The sequence below is a fragment of the Panthera leo genome, chromosome C1 (assembly GCF_018350215.1).
Source record: "Panthera leo isolate Ple1 chromosome C1, P.leo_Ple1_pat1.1, whole genome shotgun sequence".
NCBI classification, from domain to species: Eukaryota; Metazoa; Chordata; class Mammalia; order Carnivora; family Felidae; genus Panthera; species Panthera leo.
The window spans coordinates 182,131,224-182,152,295 of NC_056686.1; the positions used below are offsets into that span (position 1 = coordinate 182,131,224).

The 21,072-nt window shown below is 37.4% G+C and overlaps 1 protein-coding gene across 1 annotated transcript in view; it reads right to left on the reverse strand.

Annotated features, from left to right (window-relative positions):
- The window catches only part of PGAP1 (post-GPI attachment to proteins inositol deacylase 1), a 78,607-nt gene extending 58,298 nt beyond the window's left edge, over positions 1 to 20,309 (reverse strand). Inside the window, exons 1-3 of the mRNA XM_042949555.1 lie at positions 20,079 to 20,309; positions 13,283 to 13,436; positions 11,695 to 11,870 (exon numbers count right to left, since the gene is read on the reverse strand). Of these exons, the coding sequence (XP_042805489.1) occupies positions 11,695 to 11,870; positions 13,283 to 13,436; positions 20,079 to 20,225 (477 nt within the window). The 5' untranslated portion in view covers positions 20,226 to 20,309. The remainder of the gene's footprint in view (positions 1 to 11,694; positions 11,871 to 13,282; positions 13,437 to 20,078) is intronic.
- Positions 20,310 to 21,072: the final 763 nt, after the last annotated feature.

A 21,072-nucleotide genomic window follows, 5' to 3' on the forward strand; every position in this document is an offset into this window, starting at 1 on the left:
CCACAGAAACTTGGCAGGCCAGATGGGAGTGGTATAATTTATTCAATGTGCTGAATGGGAAAAATCCGTAGCCAAGAATACTCTACCCAGCGAGGCTATCATTCACAACAGAAGGAGAGACAAAGGATTGCCCAAATAAAAACTAAAGGAGTCCATGACCACTAACTCAGCGCTGCAAGAAATTTAATTAAAAGGGATTCTTTGAGTGGGAAGGAAAGAACAAGAGTGACAAAGGAAGAGAAAATCTCCAGAAATCACAACAAAACAAGTAATAAAATGGCACTAAATACGTATCTATCAATAGTTACTCTGAATGTAAGTGGATTGAACACTTCAATCAAAAGATAGAGGGTGTCAGAATGGATAAAAACCTAAGACCCAGCTATATGCTGCCTACAAGAGACTCATTTTAGACCAAAAGACACCCACAGATTGAAAGTGAGGGGATGCAGAAATATTTATCATGCAAAGGAAGTCAAAAGAAAGACACTGTAGCAATACTTACATCAGACAAGCTAGATTTTATTATATTTTTAATTTAAATTTTAGTTAACATACAGTACAATATTGGATTCAGGAGCAGAATTCAGTGATTCATTACTTATATACAACACTTAGTCCTCATCAAAACAAGTGACCTTCTTAGTACCCATCACTCATCTAGCCCATCTCCCACCGACCTCCCTCCACCAACCCAGTTTGTTCTCTATCATTAAGAGTCTCTTGTAGTTTGTTACCCTTTCTTCTCTTTTTCCACCCCCCTACCCATATGTTCATCTGTTTTGTTTCTTAAATTCCACATATGAATGAAATCATATGGAATTTGTCTTTCTCTGACTGACTTATTTCCCTCAGCATAATACATTCTAACTCCACCCACGTCACTGCAAATGGCAAGATTTCATTCCTGTTGATGGCTTAGTAATATTCCAGGGTGTGTGTATGTGTGTCTGTGTGTATACACCATATCTTCTTTATCCATTTATCAGTTGATGGACATTTAGGCTCTCTCCATAGTTTGGCCATTGCTGATAATGCTTCTATAAACATTGGGGTGAACGTACCCCTTCAAATCTGTATTTTTGTAACCTTTGGGTAAATACCTAACAGTGCAATTGCTGGATCATACGGTAGTTCTATTTTTACTTGTTTTGAGGAACTTCCATACTGTTCCCGAGAGTGGCTGCACAGTTTCACACAAGCCAGATTTTAAACCAAAGACTGTAATAAGAGATGAAGAAGGATACTATATCATAATAAAGGAGATTATCCAACAAAAAGATCTAATAACTATAAATATTTATGCCTTCAATACTGGAGTACCCAAATATATAAAACAATCAATAACAAACATAAAAGAACTCAAGATAATAATACAATAATACCAGGGGACTTTAACACCCCACTTACATCAACGGACAGATCATCTAGGCAGAAAAGCAACAAGGAAACAATGATTTTGAATGACACACGGATATAAAGAACTCACCAAACTTCACATCCGAAAAACAAATAATCCAATGAAGAAATGGGCAGAAGACATGAATAGACACTTTTCTAAAGAAGACATCCAGATGGCCAACAGACACATGAAAAGATGCTCAACATCACTCATCATCCAGGAAATACAAATCAAAGCCACACTGAGATACCACCTCACACTGGTCAGAGTGGCTAAAATGAACAAATCAGGAGACTATAGATGCTGGAGAGGATGTGGAGAGATGGGAACCCTCTTGCACCATTGGTGGGAATGCAAACTGGTGCAGCAACTCTGGAAAACAGTGTGGAGGTTCCTCAAAAAATTAAAAATAGATCTGCCCTATGACCCAGCAATAGCACTGCTAAGAATTTACCCAAGGGATACAGGAGTGCTGATGCATAGGGGCACTTGCACCCCAATGTTTATAGCAGCACTTTCAACAATAGCCAAATTGTGGAAAGAGCCTAAATGTCCATCAACTGATGAATGAATAAAGAAGATGTGGTTTATATATACAATGGAATACTACCTGGCAATGAGAAAGAATGAAATCTGGCCATTTGTAGCAATGTGCATGGAAATGGAGAGTATGATGCTAAGTGAAATAAGTCAGGCAGAAAAAGACAGATATCATATGTTTTCACTCATATGTGGATCCTGAGAAACTTAACAGAAGTCCATGGGGGAGAGGAAGGGGGGGGAAATGTTAAAGAGAGGGAAGGGGGCAAGCCATAAGAGACTCTTAAATACTGAGAACAAACAGGGTTGATGGGGGGTGGGGAGAGGGGAAAGTGGGTGATGGGCATTGAGGAGGGCATCTGTTGGGATGAGCCCTGGGTGTTGTATGGAAACCAATTTGACAATAAATTATATTTAATATAAAAAAAGGCAAAAAATAAAATATTTACTGAGTCAAAAAAATAAATAAAATAAAATTAGGTTTAGTAAACATAAAAAAAAATGAATGACACACTGAACCAGATGAACTTAACAGATATATTCAGAATATTTCATCCTAACACAGCAGAATAAACATTCTTTTCAAGTGCACATGGGACACTCTCCAGAATAGATCATATATTAGGTCACTAATCAGGCCTCAACAAGCACAAAAAGACAAATCATACCATGCATATTTTCTGACCACAATGCTATGAAACTGGAAGTAAACCACAACAAAAAATTTGGAAAGACCACAAATACATGGAGGTTAAACAACATGCTACTAAAGAATGAATGGGTCAAACAGGAAATCAAAGAAGAAATTTTAAAAATAGAAACAAATGAAAATGAGAACATAACGGTCTGAAACCTTTGTGATGAAGCAAAAGCATCACAAAGAGGAAAGTATATATCAACACAGGCCTACCTCAAGTTGCAAGAAAAATCTCAAATAAACAACCTAACTTTATACCTAAAGGAGGTTGAAAGAGATAAACAAACGAAGGCTAAAGAGAGAAGGGAAATAGTAAAGATGAGAGCAGAAATAAATGACACAGGAACTAAAAAATGGTAGAACAGATTAATGAAACTGGGAGCTGGTTCTGTGAAAAAATTAGTAAAATTGATAAATCTCTAGCAGACTTATCAAAAAGAAAAGAAAAAGGACCCCAATAAATAAAATCACGACTGAGAGAGATCACAAACAACACTACAAAAATACAACAATTATAAGAGAATATTATGGAAAAGTATATCCTAACAAATTGGACAACCTAGAAAAAATGGATAAACTCCTAGAAAATATAAATTACCAAAACTGAAAAAGTAATAAAAAACTTGAACAGTCTGATAACCAGTAAAGAAAGTGAATCAGTAATCAAAAAACTCCCAACAAACAAAAGTTCAGGAATAGATGGCTTCACAGGCAAATTCTATCAAACATTTAAAGAAGAGGTAATACCCATTTTTCTCAAACAGTTCCAAAAAAAAAAAGAAATGGAAGGAAATCTTCCAAACTCATTCCAAAACCAGAAAGACTCCACTAAAAAAGAGAAAACTACAGGCCAATATCCCTGATGAACATGGATGCAAAAATTCTCAACAAAATACTAGGAAATTGAATCCAACAGTACATTAAAAGAATCATTCACCATGATCAAGTAGGATTTATTCCTGGGCTGCAAGGGTGGTTCAATAGTCACAAATCAGTAAATATGAAACACCACATAATAAAATGAGACAAACCATATGATCCTTTCACTAGATTCAGAAAAAGCATTTGACAAAGTACAACATCCATTCATGTAAAACCCCTCAACATAATAAAAGCCATATACAAAAAACCCACAACTAGTATCATCCTCAATGGGGGAAAACTGAGAGCTTTTTCTCTTCAGTCAGAAACAAGACAGGGATGTCCACACTCACCACTGTTATTTAACATAGTACTGAAAGTCCTAGCCTCAGCATTCAGACAACAAAAAGAAATAAAAGGCATCCAAATCAGCAAGAAAGAAGTCAAATTTTCACTATTTGCAGACAACATGATACTTTATGTAGAAAACCCAAAGATTCCAGCAAAAAACTGCTAGAGCTGATACACAAACTCAGTAAAGTTGCAGGATACAAAAACAACATACAGAAATCTGTTGCATTTCTATACATCAATAATGAAGCAGCAGAAAGAAAAATCAAGGAATCAGTCCCATTTACAACTGCACCAAAAACCGTAAGATAACCAGGAATAAACCTAACTAAAGGATAATATACTCTGAAAACTATAAAACACTGATGAAAAGAATTGAAGATGAACAAAAAAACATAAAATATTCCATGCTCATGGATTGGAAGAACAAATATTGTTAAAATGTCTATACTACCCAAAGCAATCTACACATTTAATACAATCCCTATCAACATACCCCCAGCATTTTTGACAGCTAGAACAATCCTAAAATTTGTATGGAACCACAAAACACTCGAACAGCCAAAGCCAACTTCAAAAAGAAAAGAAAAACTGGAGGCATCATAATTCCAGACTTCAAGCTATATCACAAACTGTAGTCATTAAGACAGTACTGGCACAAAAACAGACATATAGATCAAAGCAACAGAATAGATAACCCAGAAATGGACCTACAACTATATGGCCAACTAATCTTCAAGAAGGCAGAAAAAGGGGCGCCTGGGTGGCTCAGTTGGTTAAGCGTCTGACTTCAGCTCAGGTCATGATGTCACAGTTCGTGAGTTCGAGCCCCGTGTCGGGTTCTGACAGCTTGTGCTCTGTCTCTCTCTCTCTCTCTCTCTCTCTCTCTCAAAAATAAATAAACATTAAAAAAAATTTTTTTTAAGGCAGAAAAAGTATCTAATGTAAAAAAGATAGTCTCTTCAACAAATAGTGTTCGGAAACCTGGATAGCAACACGCAAAAGAGTGATACTGGACCTCTTTCTTTCTTTCTAAATTTTTTCAATGTTTATTTACTTCTGAGAGAGAGACAGACAGACAGAATGTGAGCAGGGGAGGTACAGAGAGAGAGGGAGACACAGAATCTGAAGCAGGCTCCAGGCTCTGAGCTGTCAGCACAGAGCCTGATGCAGGGCTTGAACTCACAGACTGCGAGTCATGACCTGAGCCAAAGTCAGACACTTAACTAACTGAGCCACCCAGGTGCCCCTGGACCACTGTTTTATACCATACACAAAAATAAATTCAAAATGGATAAAAGACCTAACATAAGACAGGAAGCCATCAAAATCCTAGAGGAAAACATAGATAGTAACCTCTTGGACATCAGCCATAACAACTTCATACTAGATACATCTCCTGAGGCAAGGGAACAAAAGCAAAAATAAACTAGGTATCACTTCACAGCAATCAGAATGGCTAAAATTAACAACACAGGAAACAGTGTTAGCCAGGATGTGGAGAAAGGGGAATCCATTTCCACTGTTGCTGGGAATGCAAACTGGTGCAAGCCACTCTGGAAAACAGTATGGAGACTCCTCGAAAAGTTAAAAATATGGCCGCAGCAACTTCTTACTCAACACATCTCCAGAGGCAAGGGAAACAAAAGCAAAAATGAACTATTGGGACCTCATCAAAATAAAAAGCTTCTGCACGGCGAAGGAAACAATCAGCAAAACTAAAAGGCAACTGACGGAATGGGAGAAGATATTTGCAAACGACATATCAGATTAAGGGTTAGTATCCAAAATCTATAAAGAACTTATCAAACTCAACACCCAAAAAACAAATAATCCAGTGAAGAAATGGGCAAAAGACATGAATAGACACTTGTCCAAAGAAGACATCCAGATGGCCAACCGACACATGAAAACATGGTCAACATCACTCATCATCAGGGAAATACAAATCAAAACCACAATGAGATACCACCTTACACCTGTCAGAATGGCTAACAACTCAGGCAACAACAGATGTTGGCAAGGATGCGGAGAAAGAAGATCTCTTTTGCATTGTTGGTGGGAATGCAAGCTGGTTCAGCCACTCTGGGAAACAGTATGGAGGTTCCTTAAAAAATTAAAAATAGAACTACCCTATGACCCAGCAATTGCACTACTAGGTATTTATCCAAGGGATACAGGTGTGCTGTTTCGAAGGGACACGTGCACCCCAACGTTTATAGCAGCACTATCAACAATAGCCAAAGTATGGAAAGAGCCCAAATGTCCATCGATGGATGAATGGATAAAGAAGATGTGGTATATATATACACAATGGAGTATTACTCGACAATCAAAAAGAATGAAATCTTGCTATTTGCAACTATGTGGATAGAACTAGAGGGTATTATGCTAAGCAAAATTAGTCAGAGAAAGGCAAATATCATATGACTTCCTTCACTCATGTGCAGATTTTAAGACACAGAACAGATGAACACAAGGGAAGGGAAGCAAAAATAATATAAAAACAGGGAGGGGGACAAAACATAAGAGACCCTTAAATAAGGAGAACAAACACAGGGTTACTGGAGGGGTTGTGGGAGGGGGATGGGCTAAATGAGTAAAAAAGGTGTCAAGGAATCTATCCCTGAAATCACTGTTGCACTATATGCTAACTAACTTGGATGTAAATTAAAAAAATAAAATTAAAAAAAAATTTTTTTAAATAGACATATTATGGTGGATATCCAGGTAGTTGAAGACTGTGTAGTAATCAACTCCAAATTCCACCTCCCTCAAATGATATAAAATAAATTCACAACTACAGTGGACTGTTTAAATGGAAAAAAAAAAGTTAAAAATAGAACTACCCTACAATATAACAATTGCACTACTAGGTATTTACCCAAGGGATAAAAAATACTGACTCTAAGGGGCACATGCACCCCAATGTTTATAGCAGCATTATAAATAACAAAATTATAGAAAGAGCCCAAATGTCCACTGACTGATAAGCGAATAGAGAACATGTGGTATATATATGTGTATGTACACACACACACACACACACACACCACAGTGGAGTATTATTTAGCCATTAAAAAAGAACAAAATCTTTCCATTTTGGGGCACCTGGTGGCTCAGTCAGTCGGGCATCCAACTTCAGCTCAGGTCATGATCTCACGGTCCATGGGTTCAAGCTCCATGTCGGGCTCTGTGCTGACAGCTCGGAGCCTGGAGCCTGCTTTGGATTCTGTGTCTCCCTCTCTCTCTGCCTCTCCCCTGCTTGCACTGTCTCTTTCTCTCAAAAATAAATAAATGTTAAAAAAAAAATTTTTTTTTAAATCTTTCCATTTGAAACAACATGGACGGAGCTAGAAAGTTATTATGCTAAGTGAAGTAAGTCAGAGAAAGACTAATGCCATATGATTTCACTCATACATGGAATTTAAGAAACAAAACAAATGGGGGTGCCTGTGTGGCTCAGTTGGTTAAACATCGGCTCGATTTTTGGCCATAGTCATGATCTCGCAGTTCTGTGAGACTGAACCTCAAGTCGGGCTCCGCACCGTCATCTTGGGATTCTCTCTCTCCCTCCCACTGCTCACATGAACATGAGCTTTCTTTCTCAAAATAAATAAACATTAAAAAAAAAAAAAAAAGAAAAAACAAATAAACATAAGGGAGGTGAATAGGTCGAATAGGTGATGGATACTAAGGAGGGCACTTGCTGTGGATGAGAACTCGTGTTGTATGTAAGTGATGAATTGTCAAATTCTACACCTGAAATTACTATTACACTGTATGTTAGCTAACTTGAATTTAAATACAAATGCGAGGAAGAAAATTTTAAAAGCAAAAAAACAAATTAAAAAAATAAAGGTAACAAGTTTCTATAGTCGTTGGATGTAGTATACTATAAATTTCAACAGGTTAAGCTGGTTAATACTGTTCAAATCTTCCATACCTTACTGATTTTGTCTATTTTATGAATTATGGAGATAAAATTGCTGAAATTACCAAATCTAATAATGGATTTACCTATTTCTTTCTCTGTGTTGTTAGTTTCTGCTTCATCAATTTAGAAACTTTGTTATTAGGTACATACTCACTTGAGATTGTTTTGCCTTCTTGATGAACTCTATCATTGTAAAATGTCCTTTAACTCTAATATCTTTTGTCCTAGAATCTATTTAATTGATATTAAGACAGGCATGCCAGCTTTCCAATGATCTGTGTACGTATATTTTTTCCCATTCTTTTAAAAGTAATCTATCAGGATCTTTCCATTTAAAGTGGCTTTTACTTTCTGGTAGATAGATTAGCATATAATTGGGTTGGTCTTGCCTTTCTTATACAGTCTGACAATGTCTTCCTTTTAACTGGAGTGATTAATCCATCTGTAATTAATGTAATTATTGATATAGTTGGGTTTAACTCTATCATTTTGTCATTCGTTTCTTGTCTCCTATTTGTCCCAGCTTATTTCTTTCTTCTTTCCTTCTATTTCTTCTCCATTTACTCTTTTTCTTCTGCATTTACTCTTTACTCTTTTGCTGTATCTCCCTTTTGTTGCTGGTATTCTAGAAATTACAATATGCAACCATATTGGTCTACTCTGAATTAATATTATACCACTTACTTAATGCAAAGGAATAATTCTATACATTCCTCTCCCCATCCTTTTCACCATTATTATATATTTTTCTTCTAAATAAGTTATAAACCTCATACTATGGGTTTTTTTTTTTTTTTGCTATAAACAAATTGTTAACCTTTTTATTTTGAACAAATTAAAGAAATGTTGCAAAAATAGCACAAGAGAGTTTTCCTATGCCTCTCATCCAACTTCATTTATTATTAACATTTACATAGCCATAGGACAATTATCAAAACAAAGAAATTAACGTTGGTGGGATGCCTGGATGGCTCAGTCAGGTAAGCGTCCTACTATTGGTTTCAGCTCAGGTTTTGATGTCACAGTTAATGAGTTCTATCCTCACATCAGGCTCTGCACTGATGGTGTAGAACCTGCTTGAAATTGTCTCTCTTGTCTCTGACCCTCCCCTGCCATGCATGCTTTCTCTCTCTCACAATAAATAAAACTTAAAAAAAATTAACATTTTAACTTCAGCTCAACTGTTATTAGCTAAATTGTAGACCTAATATAAATTTCATCCATTTTCTCACAAATGTACTTTTTTCTATTTCAGGATTTCATCCAACATCCTACCTCGCATTGTTATTTCTCCTTAGTTTCCTCTAACCTGTGATAGTTCTTCAGTGTTCACTTTTTTATGATCGTGATACTTTTAAACAGTACTGATTATTTTGTAGTATGACTCTCAATTTGGGTTTTCCTGACGTTTTCTCATGATTAACGTGAGGTTGACAATGCCACAGAAATTATGCTGCAGCCTTCTCAATGCATCATGTCAAGGAGATTTATATCAATATGTCTTATTACACATGTCAAGGAGGTTTCTATCAATATGTGTTATTACTGGTGATGTTAATCTTGGTTAAGATGGTATCTGCCAGGTTTCTCCACTGTGAAGTTATTCTTCCCCTTTGTAGTTAATGAATATTTCAGAAAAGATTCTTTGAGATCATGTAAATATCCTTTTTCTCCTCAAACTTTCACCCATTAATTAGCATTCATCTTGTCTACAGCAAGTATTACTGTACTGTTCACCTAATGCTAATCTTTTATTTCCCTTTGTCTACTAATGACAAACTGCCAGTTTTTATAACTCTGAAGATATCTTTATTTTGCCCTCACTTTTGAATGATATTTTTGCTGGGTTTGCAATTTTAGGTTGAAGAGTACCCTTCCTAACCTCATCTCCAAGATCTTTAAGATGTTATCCTGTTGTTTTTTGGCTTTCACTATTTCTTATGTAAAAGCACTGGTAATTTTTACTCTGTATGTTTACTCTGTATGTTAGGTAAAGGATCTTTTTCTTTTGGCTGCTTTTAAGATTTTTTTCTTTACTTTAGTTTTCAACAATTTGACTATGATACATATAAGTGTGATTTTGTATTTCTCCTGCTTAACACTCACTGATCTTCTTGGACCTGTGGGTTGAAATTTTTTAATCAAAATTGACCAACTGGGGACCATTAGTTCTTTAAATATTTTTTCCTTTCCAATTTCTTTCTCTTCTAGAGTTCCAATTATATCAATCTTAGATTACTTAGTATTGCCCCACAGGTTCCTGAGGCTCTTTCTTTTTCATTCTTTTGTCCAGTGTTTCATTTTGGGATAGTTTCTATTGTTGTACCTTCAAATTCAATGATCTCTTATTCTGTAGTATTCAATCAGCTTAAAGCCTATGTACTGAATTTTTCATTTCTGGTATGTATTGCTTCAGTTCTATATTTTCCTTTTTGTTCTTCTTTTTTAATAGTTTCCATGTCTTTGCTGAGACTCCTCATCTGTTCTCTTGTTATACATACTTACCTTACCTTACTTAACCCCTTACCCTTGAGTATTTTTGAGGCTTCTATTTAAGCATTAAGGTGGATCCTAGAATAGCTCTTATTTTAGACCTAGAATATAGAATAGTCTTATGCCTAAATAGCATCCTTTCTGGGATCTCAACAATGCCCAGAGTGTTCAAATAGGTCTTCCTGCTCCAGCTGATCAGAACTCCTATTTCCTAGCACCATGTGACCTCTGGAATCTCAATTCAGGTCATAATTCCTCCAGTAGCTTTTTTTTTTTTTTTTGCCAGGAGTTTCAATGTGGCATACTATGGGAGGCAGTGGCTCCACCTCAGTAGGCAGTAGTATTTTATCCCTAACATTGTTTAGAAGTGTTGGCACAGAATGATTTTTAGACTGTTTTACCACTCTTTCAAATTTCTCTAAAAATACCTATTGCTCCTTATTCCTTGAACTTGAGGTAGATACATCCCATCACTTCCTCCTCGGTATGCCATTGCCCTGTAGCTTCTTGCCCTGTGCATATTCAGCACTGCATTCAAAGTTGAAAAATGCAAATTTCTAGAGCTTCTATTTCTGCCTGACTCTCTTCTTTCTAATACCATGCCCACAGATTTCACCACTCCAGTAGCCCCAAATTCCAATCTCTGCCTTCTTCAGTTCAATTATATAAATGTGCTCTGCTTGATCTTTACCCACTTGTCACATGGTCTGGGAAATGCTTTCAGGCAGAAAATCAGGGCAATCATGAAGCTCACCTCACATGTTTTTCCTTCTTTCAGGGATCAAGGTCCTTGGCCAACACTTAAAAACATGTATTTCAATATTTTGGCTAGCTTTATAAGTTGCTTACATACGGAAGTGGTCTACCCTAGTACAAGTTATTCATAACTAGAAGCAGAAATCCATACTAATGATCTTTAGGAAACTCAATGCACTTCTGATTTATAAAGTTAAAAAAAATTTTTTTTCCCTTAAATTCACAAGAGACATTTCTTATAAATTCAATTTATTTTTTTCTCTTATTTTTTTTTTTAAGTTTATTTATTTATTTTGAGAGAGACAGAGAGCCCAAGCGGGGAAGGGACAGAGAGAGAGAGGGGGACAGAGGATCCGAAGCTGGCTCTGTGCTAACAGCAGAGAACCTGATGTGGGGCTCGAACTCAAAGACCGTGAGATCATGACCTGAGCCAAAGTCGGACGCTCAACTGACTGAGCCACCCAGGCGCCCCTTATAAATCCAATTCAAGTTTCAAAACCGCGGAGTTCAAAATAAGACTCCCACCAAAGCAAAAAACAAACCTTTGTGCCATCTGTAACTTCCATATAAACAAATACATGATTTAAAATATGCTGAATGTCTTAAAAAAAAGATGTTAATAGGTGATCACTATTGATTTGCATGCTTATCTCCTACCTTATAGAGTTTGAGAATTGTTTTAATGCATTCATGTACAAACTTGGTCTGTTTCTGAAGACTTCCACCATACAGTGCCACCAGTTCTTCATTGAAATTCACACTAAAGAAGTCAAAGTGGTATTTGAAGTCAATGTCTTCTGCTTTTCTAAGTGCAATAGAGCCAACAGAGCGGACTGCAGAGGAAAATACAATGCGCACATTAAACAAAATTTTTAACGTTTTATTTATTTCTGAGAGAGACAGCACGAGTGGGGGAAGGACAGAGAGAGAGGGAGACACAGAATCTGAAGCAGGCTCCAGGCTCTGAGTTGTCAGCACAGAGCCCAACGTGAAGCTTGAACCAATGAACCATGAGATCATGACCTGAGCCAAAGTTGGACACTTAGCTGACTGAGCCACCCAGGTGCCCCAAACAAAATTTTCAAAAGTTGCTTCAAAGGCTCTTAACAAATAACTTTATCCCACACTCCCAAGTATAAACAACCTACTTCAGGGTGACATCCTTCAACAGTATCAATTCAGAGGAACAAACCATTGTTTGTGCCCTGTATGTCTTGTGCCCTAAATGTTTTTTAAATTTAAGTTAAATAGAAAGTAAACAGGTCATTCATTCTGTACCTGCTTCCACTTCAATAGGGACAACGGCTAAAAGGGAGGGGAAGAATTCTTTGAAGAGTAAGAAATGTTAGTCATCTGTATGAGTCATGCTTGAGGATTTTAAGAATGAGAAAATCCCTACAAGAAATAATATGCTCCTCACTTGGTTCAGATACCTATGCTTGATTTGTCTTTTTCTTACACATGACATCCAATCCATCAGTAAATCTTATCATACTCTACTTTCCAAACATATCCCCCAATCAACAATTCTCATCATTTCCACTACTGTCTTCCTAATGTAAGCACCATCATCTCTTGCCTTTACTACTCTAATAGTTTCCTCATTGGTCTACCTGCTTCCATCACTGTTTCAGGTTTTGTTCTGTTAACTCCACAGAATTTGTGAACTGACTGCCTTAACTGGCATTAAAAATTGCAGTGTATGGTTTAGCAAACAAAATACCTATGTGCCATTCCATTTTTTTAACATACGTAATTCACATACTATTCAACTCATTATGTAAAGTGTACAATTCAATGACTTTTAGTATATTCATTGAGTTCTAAAATCATTTCTCTAATCTAACATTAGACATTTTTAATTACCCCAAAAAGAAAACCCTGTACTCATTAGTAGTCACTTCTCTTTCCTCTTCTCCTTTCAATTTCTGGAAACTACTAATTTACTTTCTGTCCCATGGACTTGCTTATTCTGGACATTTCTATAAGTGGGATCACATACGTGTTTTTTTTATGACTGGCTTCTTTCACTTATGTTTTTAAGATTTATCCACATTGCACCATGTAATTCATGTTATCAGTTAATTCATTCCTTTTTTATTATATAAGCTTCAGGTGTACAGTTTTATAATTCAACATCGGTATATACTACAAAGTGATCATCACCACAAACTTATTTACTATCCATCAACATACAGGTGGCTCCCTTCACTCATTTGACGCACTCCCAAACCCCAAGACTTACCTTGCTTATAACTTCCAGCATTACCAGGAAGAAAGAGAACTGGAATACCCGTCAAAGGGAGAATTTTGTGTTCTTCAGCATAGGATCCTTCTCCATAAAGATATAATTCATATGCAGGATAGCGTTTTGCCAGTTTCTTTGGAAGTTGTATTTTCTACAGCATAAAGAAAAAAAAAGCAATTTCACTTTAATTAGTTGTATTAATACAATTCAGCCTATTGTGTACATTTCTGTATTACACACATTTGAAACAACATAGCATAAAAATACTACTAATGATAAAACTGCACTTAATGTTCCAAACAAATTTCACTTTTAGCTTATTCATACGTAGAATGCAGAATTAGTCTTGAATTATGTGAGTTTTGAACCATGCAGTTTTCAAGAACGCATAAAATGGAACCACCTGAAATTCTAATGAATGCAAATTACTCAAAGTAGCCACTGACTAAAGAAAAACACTGAGGTATGTCAGCAAGTTACATGTTAATATAATTGGAAATGCTCTTAATATAGTATCAGTATCAATTATACTTAGAAATGATAAAGGCTTTCCATTATCAAATCAATTCTTTTTTGCTATTTTAAACTATTTTGTCATGTCTCTCCTTTTTTTCAGGCCCAACTATATATTCCAGCTATTATATCATTCAAAACAAAGTAAGCTTGTTTTGTAATACAGCTTTCTGACCTCTCAACTTAATATGCTTTGATCTGCAATGTGCTTAACACATTAATCTGAACCTTACAGCCATGTCTTGGTCAAGACATGTACACTTTTCTCACCATAAACATGCCAATGAATTAGCATCTGTTTCAGTTTTCATGGACCAGGTGTATGGTTTGTCAGCAAGCCTTAAACTACTCTGCAATTCATACTTTGTATAACAAATGAGCCAGTAATTCACGTAATTTTTTTTTTCCAACAAAACAGAAGTTAGGTCTTAATGTCATCCCCAAAACATAAGCATCTATAAATGTGATGGTAAAGTATAAGCTCTTCTTCTCTTCTTCTGCCCCTTTTTTGAGTATAGAACCATTAAAAATGAAATCAGTTACACTGAATAGATTTTAAGTAGACATCAATAGATTTAATGATCTAGCAGTGCTGTACATGTGCTTGATAAAAATTTTAACTACTGAATGAATTTTAAAGCCTATAAATGGTAATGACACTGAAAAACCTCACTGTTCTAAGAAGCAGAATTGTGATTATTCATGCACATTCAAGATTCTTTTAAAAATATTACCATAAACAATCTGTGTTAATAACACCTGAAAACATCTTTAGAGACTGTGCATTTATTGCTTAAAATATTAGCAATTTTATCTCTTCCAATACCCAAAATGCAGAAATACTAATCCCGCAATTCACTTTATATATATATGGGCTTCAACTCAAATTAGCCCCAATACTGACTATGCACAATGTATAATAAACTAAAATGATGCAATATTTTGATTAAGTATACATTAAGCAAAAAGGCAACATGAGAGAACAAGAAAACGTTAATCTAAACTTCTCCCAATTTAGTACATCTTTTGATATGACAGTACATGAATATTAGATCATTCTTTTTATTTTCTTTTTTCTTTTTTAATTTTTTTTTTTTTTTTAACATTTATTTTTGAGACAGAGAGAGACAGAGCATGAACGGGGGAGGGTCAGAGAGAGAGAGAGAGAGACACACAGAATCTGAAACAGGCTCCAGGCTCTGAGCTGTCAGCACAGAGACCGACGTGGGGCTTGAAATCACGGACCGCGAGATCATGACCTGAGCCGAAGTTGGACGCTTAACCCACGGAGCCACCCAGGTGCCCCTAGATCATTCTTTTTAGTACATTAAGTTTTGAACTAGCTGAAACTTAACTCAGAAGAATAGGAAACTATCAATATATTGAAAAAGAAATATTTAATTCTCTAGAGATAGAAAAACAAGCAAAAGAATATATTTGATATATTTTATAATATGCTATTATGAAAGCAATTCTGTAATGAGAAAGCATACATTTAAAAAAATATGAATGCATACCAGATGAAGTAGAATAATTTATAAAGATGGAAAAAACAGGTAGAACAACAAAAAAAAAAGTGGTAGTTGTAGGCAAATGGCAAAATTCCATTTCCAGAGTTCAAGTTGGGAGTGGCAGGAAGAGAAAGAAAGGGTTCTGACCAGATTGAAGACAGAAAATTATAGGCCTATGAAAAGGATGCTGATGAAGAAAAAGATGAGGGTCAAGGGATTTAAAAGAAAACTTCTATAGTAACAAGAGTCCCATATATTTTGAATTATTTTGCATATATTATTTTAAATGAGCACCCCTTCCCAAAAACAGACCTTCAATCAAAATAAATTACACTTATACTTAAATAACATGTCCACAATCCTGCCCCTGCTGTCCATCCCTTCTTGACTCTGCCTTAGTACAGGTCCTTCTAATCTCTAACCCCAAACTCTTTCAAAAGACAAAAATTCTAATAAGTTCGCAAGTACTAGAAAAATACCAATTCAAGAAACAAGTGTCTTTTTTTATGACACATATCTCTTACTTGTAAATCAAAACTGGAAAATTCAAATTTGAGCTCCATAATTAAGAAAAAAAGGAGAAAAAAGAGATTTTGATCAAAATGCAGTTTAAAAGATCTTACAAAGAGTTCTTGGCTCTTTGTTCATCCCACCCCTAAAAACTCCAGTTTAATAAAAACACCTAGGGACAACTGAATCTTTTAGACTGGTTGGTCTTTCTCCCTGTCATAACCTCCCTGCTACAATCCAGAGTCCATAGTGGTGTCAAGAAATACCTTGTTAAAACATACAACTTGTGTTTCCTGACTGCATTTATAAAGGCTTAAGACAGTGGTCCTCTAATATTTGGCTCCAATTATTCTTACCTTTCTTACAATTTACATATGCCATGTTTTAAAATTTATTTTTAATATGCTTCAAAATTCAAGATTCAATAGAATGTACATTGAAAAGGCTCTCTTCCACCACTAGTCCTTTAGCCAGCTAGTAGTTTGCACCCAGAAGGCAATCAGTGTTAGCAGTTTATATACATACATACTGCTTATAGAATGTGTCCTGGTGCCTTCCCACTTTCACAAATGCTATTCTTTATTCCTGCAATTTTCTTTAAAAAAAATTTTTTTTAACATTTATTCATTTTTTGAGAGACAGAGTATAAGCGGAGGAAGGACAGAGAGAGAGGGAGACACAGAATACAAGAGCCCAACATGGGGCTCAAACTCACGAACAGTTAGATCATGACCTAAGCCAAAGTTGGATGCTTAACCGACTGAGCTACCCAGGCACCCCTATTCCTGCAATGTGAACTATATATGTATATATATATATATATATACATATATATATATATATCCTCTAATTCACTACAACTTGGCTACAGCCTTTGACTACTGAAGATGAACTTGGACACTGTCTTCTGTGAAGAACCTCATATGCGCTCTTACAGTGAAACTATAACATTTAGCACATTTTAACTATCCATTACATTCCTGTCTCCCCCACTGTACTATAAACACATAAAGGCAAAGTCTGATTCATCTCTAATTCCTTCTTACCCATACCTTGTATCTAGAATATACTGGACACAGAGTAGTTATTCAATAAATTATTTGCCAAACGAACATCACACTTAATAACAAAATGCTATCATTCGTATTTTCCAATATCAACATTTTCTTCAGATAGCAACTGCTAGGTCACTTATCTGAAGACGGTCAAATAAATTACTATATGGGAGAAAAACAACACAGATGTTTCTTCTTGAATTCTACAATTTGCCTAAAACTGTTTGCTACCAAATAAAAGCTGTGCCTTGCTATCATAATAAAGCAAGAAGCTTTAAGGGATAATGTGTATTTTGCCTGGTAGGTCTGTGAGATGTCCACTTAACTCTGAGTAAGTGAATCTATGAAAACCAAAGGTAGAAAATGAATGCTCAATTTTAAATTCAAAACTTCATTCTTACAAATAGGCTCAAATTCCTGTCCCACCTTTTATTTTTTAAATGAAGAATAAAATAGAGTGTGTTTCAACTATCTTTCATTTTTTCTAAAATTCAGCTAACAAATATGCAAACTAACAGTAAAAAAGAAGAAAAGTGTCAAGAAGCTGAAAAGCCAATGAATATGTCAACTTATATGCAGGTATCAACCTGTGAACAATTAGAAAGCTTACTATGAGATATAACTAGAAGTAAACAATACATATGATGGACGTATTTAGAATACTTTTATTCATTAAAAACCACTGGTTGTTTTTTTTTTTTTAATATGTGATGTATAATGTCTTCTTTTTTTTCTTTCTTTTTTTTTTTAATTTTTTTAACATTTATTTATCATTGAGAGAGAGACACAGAGCATGAGCGGGGGGGCAGAGAGACAGACGGGGAGACGGGGAGACACAGAATCTGAAGCAGGCTCCAGGCTCCGAGCTGTCAGCGCAGAGCCTGATGTGGGGCTCGAACTCACAAACCATGAGATCATGACCTGAGCCAAAGTCAGTCGCCTAACCAACTGAGCCACCCAGGCGCCCCAAAAACCACTGGTTCTTAATAGAACGATCTCAGTTATCCAGAAATCTCACTATATTCAAGATGACTCAATTCTATAGACAGGCTTTAACTACATTTCTAAAATAACATGACCTGGTGTACACAATGTAAGGTACAAGAATCGAATATAATACTGTAGTGAATTGACACAGCCTCTTTTTACATCATAAAAATAAATATCTACTGAAAATGTGAATCAGAAACTCCTGCCACTGTAATTATTACTGTACTGACAAATAATATTAACAGTAACGGAATAGTAAAACCACAAAAAAGTAATTTGAATCAAAATAGCTAAATAGACTACTCAACAACAAAAAAACCCAAACAGCTCTTTTGCATTAGCTAATTTGCTGTCTTTCCAGTTAATTTTATGAGGCAAGAAATGCATCTGTGAGGTCCATATGCTTTGTTCCCAACACTAAGCAATTTCCACTACTGCAGATATTAAAGTAGCTTCAATAATTGTGGGCAATCTCAGAATAAATGGGAATTAGTTCTGTATTGTTACAGATAATTTTGTTTTAATCAAACTCTTCAGTGAAGTAGAAAACTAAAGTGACTATTGAGTTTCTCAATTATTACACCATAGAAAAATGAAAGATTATAAGGGCTCTATTTTCGGTTTTAAAAAAAAACCTTAAAAGCCCACGTATTTAACTATGTATAGACTCTGATAAACATAAATCGGCATATGTGCTTAGAAACTGAGACAACAGTAACACATTAATATCTTCTCCTTCAATAGCATCTGATATCAAGTTCTTCCACTCCTTTATAAGCACTGATGCAAAACCAAGATAAGGATCTCAAAGCAAATGAAATCTAAATTAGAATTTTGCCCACGGGAAAAGATGTTCTTCAACAATTTAAACCTTAGGTATTTTTACGATCTAAATAATAGCAGCATTAATCAAATAATATGCTAATCCACAATGCCCTGGGCAGAGGCAATCACGATCTGCATTCTACACCTTAAAAAGAAAAAAACTGCTATGGTTTTAAAAAATATACGAAGAATGCGTTTTATCAGTAATGTATTATAGTACACATACTTTCTATGATGGGTTACCATTATAACATGTATTGCATAATTAGGAGATGCGTTTAGAAATAAAACAATCATTCGAGAGAAATTTTTTTGGACAGTTGTGTAATTTGTCACCACAGCTGGTCATGAATGAAATTCCAAATTCTCCTAAGCTGAACTGATGAAGCAGTTGTGATAGAAAAATCTCAAAATGGAACGGAAGAGGTAGGGGACGGCGCGCGCGCTCTCGAGACATAAGGGCCGGGTCTCTCCTAAATTGCAAACACAGCGAGAAAACAAAAACAACACTATGAAATAGATTTTGTATACAACTGCTAAGAGGCGACAAGCATAAACACAGGCTTGCATGCACACGCACGGGCCGGTAACCTACAAAACCGGAAGTTGCGCAAAACTTTACAGGACGGAACCTCAACAGTTTTCCATTTAATTCCTCCCCAGGTTAGCCTTTCACACAGAGGTAAGACCCTGGAGTCTCAAAGGCAGTCTTGGGATCTAGCCAACACAAACTCTGCAGAAGCTCAGTCCCTTTCCAGAAAAGCGAAAGCTGACGTGCAAATCACTGCGCGGGATGGTTAAGAATTAGGTGCGTGGAAAGCCAAGGAGGGTCCAGGGGCACCTGTTAAGGCAGGAACGCAGGGAAAATGGGGTTTAGGTTTAGGGAGAGGCGCTGAGTTTGCGTCTCTGGGAATGAGGCGGGGTGAGTCCGGGCAGTCAAAACAACCAGTGCCTGGGATTTGGGACCGGGATGGGGGCGGAAGACAGGGGAGCAACTATGGGGGGGGCGGGGAGGATGCTCAAGGAACCGTCTACCTAACACCCCACTTTAAGGGAGGACACAAAGGCGGGGTGCCCGGCTGGCTCGTGGGAGGAGCATAGACTCTTGATGTTGGGGTTATAAGTTCCAGACCCATATCGTGTGTAGAGATCCCCCAAAAGTAAAAATCTTAAAAAAAAGAAAAAGAAAAAAAGACGACACAAAGGGTAGGTGAGGTGAGCAGGAAGGGCGGGTGGTCGGCAGAGTCTTCTGGGAGGAAAAAAACAAAAACAAAAACAGACGAGGTTGGCATACGGGTGCCACAGAGGCGCGGGGAGCCAAAGCAGGAGAAACCCACAGGAGGGGCCCGAGTCTCAGAGCGCCCAGGTGAGGAGAGAGCCGAACCTCACCTGATACTCCGGGTACTCAAACATATAGCTCATACTGCACTTGTTCTCCTCGAAGCCGAAGAAGACGTCCCACAGCCCCAGGGTCGCCATGAAGACCATAAGGGCATAAAACGCCACGTTCCAGAGATTGAGTGAATGAAGAAACATGGTGCCGCCGCCGGCGCGCGGCCCCAAACCCCGACCAAGAGACGCGAAGAACGCCTAGCAGCCAGCGCCTGAGCGAAGCCCGGACAGCGAGCGCCTGCGCGGACGCCCAGCCTGCCCGCGCGCCCGCCCCACAGTGCGCCTGCGCGAAGTCGGCCTGCTGCGTCTCCCGCCGGGCTGCTTCTGGTAGAGAGAGGAGGCGGCGTTTGCGGCGCGAGCGCGAATCCAAGGGAAAAAAAGAAGGGATGAAAGCGGGGTGGGCAGGGCGAGAGACCGAAGGGAAAAAAGGGAGGGAACAATGAGAGGGAAAAGGAGGAAGGGGGAGCGAAAGGCTATGAGAGGCTGGCTGAGGGAATGAAGAGGAGGGCGCGGGAACCTAGGAGGCGAGGAGGGGGAAGGGCTGGCGGGGGCGGGGGGCGGGGGGTGGGAGGGCGTGGGTGTGTGGTGAGTTAACCTGGAGAGGGAGAGACGCTTACTGGTAGGGAGCTGACCCCGCGAGGGGAAGGGGACCGTCAGCTGTCACGTCGCAAACCTCTCTAGCCCTGCGCAATTTAAAAACCACATTCGCTTTTGAAATGCCTCAGGCCTCCGCAATTTCGGTTCTCCCAGTGGTGGTGGGGCACGTTCACAGCTCCCAGGACCAGTTAGCTAGAGAAGGGAACAAATGGTTTTTTCCCGCTCTTTGACCAGAGACCTTGGCCCAGTAGGGAACAGCACTTAAAAGCACCAGCACATAAATAACAGCCAGCAGGTCGACAAGATTCAGTTCTTGGTGTAAGATGAAAGCCTGAATCACAAAAAGCATTGCGAGTCTTTAGAAAACGGTATTAAAATTTCCATGAACACTGAC